Source organism: Conger conger, chromosome 9, assembly GCF_963514075.1.
Source record: "Conger conger chromosome 9, fConCon1.1, whole genome shotgun sequence".
Classification (NCBI taxonomy): Eukaryota; Metazoa; Chordata; class Actinopteri; order Anguilliformes; family Congridae; genus Conger; species Conger conger.
In genome coordinates this window covers 60,823,314-60,830,186 of record NC_083768.1, presented here as the reverse complement: position 1 = coordinate 60,830,186, position 6,873 = coordinate 60,823,314, and the positions used below count along the sequence as shown (strand labels likewise).

At 46.6% G+C, this 6,873-nt stretch overlaps 2 protein-coding genes across 2 annotated transcripts in view; both read right to left on the bottom strand.

Annotated features, from left to right (window-relative positions):
- The window catches only part of LOC133137808 (sorting nexin-10B-like), a 5,386-nt gene extending 5,189 nt beyond the window's left edge, over positions 1–197 (bottom strand). Inside the window, exon 1 of the mRNA XM_061256156.1 lies at positions 120–197. The gene's annotated coding sequence lies outside the window, so the exon portion shown is untranslated. The remainder of the gene's footprint in view (positions 1–119) is intronic.
- A 3,091-nt stretch (positions 198–3,288) lies between these two features.
- cbx3a (chromobox homolog 3a (HP1 gamma homolog, Drosophila)) lies at positions 3,289–6,873 on the bottom strand. Its single transcript, XM_061254834.1, has 5 exons — positions 6,556–6,873; positions 5,029–5,168; positions 4,697–4,883; positions 4,183–4,277; positions 3,289–4,107 (listed from the first exon to the last, which is right to left on the bottom strand). The coding sequence occupies exons 2-5, from the start codon at positions 5,160–5,162 to the stop codon at positions 3,981–3,983; spliced, it is 543 nt and encodes a 180-aa protein (XP_061110818.1). The 5' UTR covers positions 5,163–5,168; positions 6,556–6,873; the 3' UTR covers positions 3,289–3,980.

The window sequence follows — 6,873 nt, the reverse complement described above, 5'->3', positions numbered from 1 at the left end:
TCGTCTCAAGATGGATAATAAACTTAATAGTAGCCTAATGCATGAAGAGAGGCGAACAGGGTTTAAAACTCGAATACATGCACATATATGACCAGGAGAGCACATTGCTCAGTGTTTACCTGCGCGGCCGTTCTCCAGTCATGGATCTTCGTACAACACTTGGATTCTTTAACGAAACTGACTGTCACGTGGGTCGTCTGGAGTTTATGAACGAAGACTGAAATATGCTCGCCCTTTTATAAATAGCCAGGTCAGGTCACACGTTTGTGCTTTAGCGCAGGTCCACTGTGCTGACACAGCCTGGGGGGGGGGGGGGGGGGGATGAGATGAGAGCATCTGCCAAATGCCAATAATGTAATGTAATGTAGTGTCACACATATCCTGGATCTTATCATATCCACAGCACAGATGGTACACACAGATTAATGGGAAATTAGGGGCAGGAAGTGAGAGATTACTCAAATCAACAGACATGCTAATTCAATCAGCATAGGATCGAATACTCTACAGCCTAATTTTGTATTATTATTATTAGTATTATTATTATTATTATTATTATTATTATTATTATTATTATTATTATTATTACATTGGGGCAACACTGGCTAAGGCAGTAAGAGTCAGTAACATTCGTTTCGCAGTCGGAATGTTGTTGGTTCGATCCCGCCCTGCGTGTGTCAAAATGCCCCTGAGCAAGACACCTAACCCCCAAATGCTCCTGACAAGCTGGTTGGTGCCTTGCATGACAGCCAATTGCCATTGTTGTGTGAGTGGGTGAATGAGAAGCATCAGTTGTACAGCGCTTTGGATAAAGGCGCTATATAAATTCCAACCATTTACCATTTACCATTATTAACCTTCACACAGGGGAGGCTGACTGGACACACGTGCTGCACTTTTCCATTTTTCCATCTCCATTCATTTCACCGGCCGATTATTTCAATTACGCATGGAATTTAAGTGTTTACATATTTTACTTAAATATAAATATAACACCAGGTCATCAGCAAATAAACTACATTTAAAACATTTCTTACCAATTTAAATGCCACTCACGTCTTCAGTTTGTGTGAGGTGGGGCGGGCGCGTGTGTGTATTTTCATTATTTACCTTCTGAGGAAGAAACGCACGTTATGTCTGACAGTGCAGCCCGTAGGGTTTTGGACAGTTGTGCAATTTCAGTTCTTTTGGCTCTGTAGTCCAGCACATTGGAGGTTAAAACACAAACGGTCACATTTAATTTGATAAAATTTAAATTTTGATTACATTTTAAAATTTAAAATTTTAATCGATTGAGTAGATAGATACTTTTGCTGCTACATTACTGTAAGGCATTTTACAGTGTGCATAAGTGTGCCTCTCTACAGACCCCCAAAAGGAAACAGACTGTGTTGACCATGTTGACACAGGGTCAGCAAGGTTTGATGAAAAGACAGTGCTCATCAATACAGGACTATTGCTCCCATCATTGTGCTGCCTCTGCGCAATTCTGCCACCTCAGTGGAATGCTCCCAGAACTGATGAGGTTAAATAGCACTGTATAAACCATGGGTTTTCCACATACAGTGTTCGGTGTCTTTAGATAGCTAATGTTGTGGGAAATAGTTTGGTGTCATTGGCGGTGTAGCACGCTGGTTGCTGAATAAAGATCTTGAAACACCATTTAGAAATAAACCACAGGTAACGCCATTAGCGTGACATCGCGATGCTGGATGCTGCGAGTCAGCGTCCAGCTGTGCTACAAAGGTTAACCAGGTTTGTTAGACATGCAGAGATAACATCAGCAGGACCGTTGTTGTTACCGCCATCTTGTGACTCTTTATTTGATGATTTGTTATTTTCCTGTAAACCTTGGGTAAATAGAGGGAAACATGGAATGGTTTTAGGAGGCTAATACGACCTCCTGCGCGTCATTCGCGTCGCCTATAGCCATTCACACTACACCTTTCCACATTGCCGTTCTGTTTCTGTGTTACACGTTGTTTAATAAATTGCATTCATATGAACCTGCATCGACTTGACTCGCACCACTGCACACGCAGCAGTTTAGTCCTCACAGACACAGGCTAGACGACGTAGAATACCTGCACCCCAGTCCCTCGCCTATCCACGAGTGGCGTCACAAGATACATCATTGTATAACTGGAGGCTAATACAGGCCGCAGGTACGTCCGCGTCTACACAGATGGATAGCGATTGTATAGAGCCACACTACTGGCGGACATTCGCAGTTCATTTTGTTGAACAGTTAAAACAAAGAAGCAGTTAGCCTAATCTTTGGAGTCAGATAAACGAGAAAACATCTAATTAACCCTGTTCCAGTAGCGCCTGTGTCACTAAGTGTGTAACCAGCATTTATCCAGGTCCTGGGTTCGGGTGTAAGATCTGGAATTTGTACTACGAAGTGAGCTTAACAGATTCAGGGTTTCTTTGCGTAACCTGGCTTCACAAAACCGGGAGTACGAAGGTAATTTCCAGGTGAATTAGCCAATCGCAGTGGAGCTTGGGCCAGACGTGACGTATTTCTCTCCTGAGCAAATAATTGATAATGAAGAATATAACGGACGGATACGAAGAACAGAAAACACTCATACGGGAATTCCAAAAAGATACACCGACAGGATAGGTTGGCAAAACTTGCTAATCGGCTAGTGTTAGATAAAACTTTATTTAGGCTATGATTCCATTCTTAAATAATTCTACATTGTCCTAGTTTATTTCTGCCGCGGGAACTATGATAGACATTCAAGAACTCCTAAAACTTAAACTTGATATAAGATAGATACGCCATTTAAAATACGACGGAAGCCAAAACGTTTATTATTAAACGCACACCAAAGTTTATTCTTAAACAAGAATTATAGACCATATCTTAAGGGAAGTATATTTTGACATGCAGGCCTCAAGAAGCTTGCATTATGTCGGCTACAGTAATCCCTTGCCTTTATCTTTCGCCTACTGCAAGTACGCAGAAACCCAGCGAATGAACACACACCCGCGAGTTCTCCGGGAATGTCCTGGAGATGCCCCTTTCCAACAAGTTGATTACGGCGATGCTTTTATACGTTTCAAGCCGCTACCCTGAACATATCCTGCCCTGGACCACGGCTAGTGCAGCGTACGGTGCCGCGGCTACACACGCAGGGTTAGTCTGGCTCCGCAATACTCCCCTGCGGCGGCGTCACACAGCAGTAAAATCGAGTCGCCGGGATATCTGCATTATATATTCATATTCATATTCATTACAAACCGGACGGCAGAAAAACAGGGAGACAGAACTCGGGGAGGTAAAACGAGCAGTAGAAAGCTTTTATTGAACAGCTGCAAAAATATATACAGGGTGACGCCACTGAGCCGCCACCTTCAACAGGATTCAAGTATCCAACACAAAAAAGAAACTATAAAAACAAAACAAATGACACCCACTCCAGCTTCCTACAGCGCAGATACGGACCAAAAAAAACCAAAAAAAAAAAAAAACCTTTGTACTGAAATAATCGCGGAAACGATAATATAAAATAAGACCCTACATGATGGTGGGAGGGGTCCTCCCACAGACTCCACCCACCAGAAACTGTGTTATGGACATCTCCATAGCAACCAGGGCAGAGTGGGGCGGGGCTGAGCACTTCAAGTCCTGATGGGAAATGGAGTTCGAAGCAGCGCACCCCAGCAGCTGTGTACTACATTTCCCATCCTCCCCCTGTCTGTGACGCACACACCGACGCTAAAATATGTACAAAACGCAGTCGGCCAGCGGGAAGACTCCGCACCTTCACAAGCCAAGAAGTGCCCTGATGAAACGGAAACATAAAACAACGAAAGTTGAGCTACAAAACTACGAGAGGACGGCAGGGCCCTGGGGCGGGGCCTGGTGTGGGCGGGGCCTGGGCGGGAGGGCCAGGTGTGGGCAGGGCCTGGGCGGGAGGGCCAGGTGTGGGCAGGGCTTTGGGAGGGACATGGGCAGGACAGGGGCGGGGCTACTGCTGCTCATCTTCTGGGCAGGAGTGCCAGGTGAGACGCTCCTCGTAGAAAGCGATGACCACCTGGGGGCAGCGCGTGTTTGCCTCCTTCGCTGGGACCAGGTCTGCTTCATCAGAGTCCTTCCTGCAGAGAGAGAGAGGCTCAGAACCCCCGACACACCCCCCCCCCAGGGCCCGTGCGTGCGTAAGAGTGACTAACCACTTCATCAGGAACATCAGCTCCCCACTGCTGTCTGTGGCTCCGATGATCCGCTCCGGATCCAGGTTACGCGCAAAACCACGAGGCTTCTCAACCTGCACACACACACACGCACACGCACGCACACACACGCACACGCACACGCACACATCATAAGACATATTGCCACTGAATCCATTTATTTCCAAAGTACTAATTATCTATCCAGATATTTTCATTGAGATGACAGATTTTCAAGATGTAACTTTTTGCAGTGCACTGGATGTGGATGTGTAGATGCTTGTCTGGGTGGAAATACTGCCCACTTAATCCTGCGGCACAAAGCATTAAAGCAGTTATAAAACCCCTGAGTCATGACCCGCTAAGACAGCCAATCAGAGACAGCCTCAGTGCAGCAGTAGCCAATCAGGCACAGCCTCAGTGCAGCAGTAGCCAATCAGGCACAGCCTCAGTGCAGCAGTAGCCAATCAGGCACAGCCTCAGTGCAGCAGCAGCCAATGGGGAGGCGGCTCACCAGCTCCTTCTTCTTCTTGGCCTTGGCCTCCTCGGCCTCCGGCTCCTCGGAGCTCTTGCGCTTGTTGGAGTCGATGGCGATGGCGGCGGCGGCGGCCTGGTCGCCGGCCGGGCCCTGGGCCGTCAGGTAGGCCTGGATCAGCTCGGGGCAGTCCAGGTTCTCCTCCGGCTCCCAGGTGTTGTCCGCACTGAGGGGACAGGACCCCACAGATCAGGAGACAAAAACACGCCTCGTCACGCAATGACAAGTGTCCAGGCGGGGAGCCCCAGCTGGAGGGGGCCCCGGTCAGACGGCCCACCCCCTGGAGGCACCCTTGTGCCGGGGGTACTCACTCTGTGAAGCCTTTCCACTTGAGGAAGTACTCCACCTTCCCGTTCACGATGCGCTGGTCCATCACCTTCTCCACCACAAACTCCTCCACAGGCTCCGCCTCTTTCTTGGTCTTGGCATTCTGTTTCTTCCCCATGGCAGGCTGGGAAAAAGGGGGAGATGACCAATCAGCTGTGTGCATATAACACTGCACCGTTACGAACACCAAAACACAAACAATACTGTACAATAAAAAGGCTGCATGAATTTACGTGCAACATTGCACACTAAAAGGGCTGCTTGACAGTTCCATGGGCAACCATTCCTATACCAGCATTTCAAACTTAATCTTGATTTTGCCTAAACGGAGGAGAAATTCAGAGACCACCCAAAAACAGCCCTGCCACTATCCCACGCACTGTCAAGAACGAGGCCGTTACTTTCCGCGTACTGGCTGGCTCACCGTAGACCGCGAGCGCGGCCTACATTCCACGCTGGACTACATCTCCCATCAGCACCGCGGGCTGAACTCGCCCAAGAACGCCCCAAACCAGCCCAGCCCGCGCCAGGCCTCCCAAAAAACACGGTCCGCCGCAACACTGAAGCGGCGATATGAACATTACAATTACTTGTGTTTACAAGAACTAACTGTATATTTCCGGTAAACACAGTCGGAATGACGGTCAAATATAAGACTCAGAATTAATTTAACGTTACATAACGCAGCGGCCAGCTAGGAAGCTAACAGAGCGACACCACCTTCTTTCCAAACAAAGGGGGTAATTTTTCCGATCAAGATGCCTTGTAAGGGGTCATTCAAGCAAGGCAGTCAAACTAAGTACAGACAACCAACGAGCTAACGTTATTGAATACACGTCCCGCGTAAAAATTAAGATGATCTTTCCAACAACTTGCTAGCTACCTCCATACAATATAACGTACAACGTTAGCTAACCTAGCTACAACGCATTAGACTAGAATCAACCATACAGACTGACAGAACACTGGTTCATTGATGGGTGACGTTATTCAAAAAAATATATCGCATGCCAATGGTTCGTAAATAAAATAGTCCTGGGGCATTATCGAACAGAGAAACTGATGTCAGATTAATTCTATAAAATAATTTCGCTAACGTTCACCAATGCATGTTAACTTAACTGGCGAACTAAGTTAACTATAGATGGCCAGCATGTTATAATTGTTGGTTGTTTGATTTGTGTGTTGTTGTCTTTGCAGAAGTTCAAGAGTTTGAAGAATTATATACGCCATTTTATTCATAACGACTACCGCGCACAAAGACTGAAATGCAACGTAAACCAGAACACTCGTATAGCTAACCGGTAGGCCCCGTGTTTTGTTTAGCTAGCTAACGTTATCTGGGTAGCTAGCGAACTGTTAGCTACCAAGCACAGACATTTGCTTTTTACACAAAATGCAGACAAAGCTATCAGGTAAAAGCATCAACGGGTGTTGGAACTTTCGAAGCAAACGCGTGAACTTTGAACGCAATTTGGTTACGGAATTGTATAAATAGGCTAATTACTTACCTGAATTTTTTTAAATGCCTCTACAATCGACAGACCACTTTCCTCGTGCCTTGCGGAGTCTGCACGCGCGCCAAAAAGCCTTCTTTATTTATAGCAAGATAACAAGCTCGCGCGCCCTGCTTATTCACCAGAAAAGCCCAGCGTAGCAAACATTTACTAACGTATAAAATAATAAACCTGTCTCCGAAAATATGCCGCAACTACTGCGATTACGCGAAGTGCCGTTGATATGTATGGGTTCCTTTCTTCGCAGCTCTTGAAGCAAGTTAGCAATAGCAAGTTTTTGGGAACATTTTCTTGACCGGTCTGCGCATATCC

Coding starts and splice junctions, on each gene's coding strand:
- cbx3a (XM_061254834.1), bottom strand. CDS start 5,162: ATGGGGAAGAAACAGAATGCCAAGACCAAGAAAGAGGCGGAGCCTGTG. Junction 4,278..4,696: donor CCAAGAAGAAGAAGGAGCTG/GTGAGCCGCCTC, acceptor GTGTGTGTGCAG/GTTGAGAAGCCTCGTGGTTT. Junction 4,108..4,182: donor CTGATGTTCCTGATGAAGTG/GTTAGTCACTCT, acceptor CTCTCTCTGCAG/GAAGGACTCTGATGAAGCAG.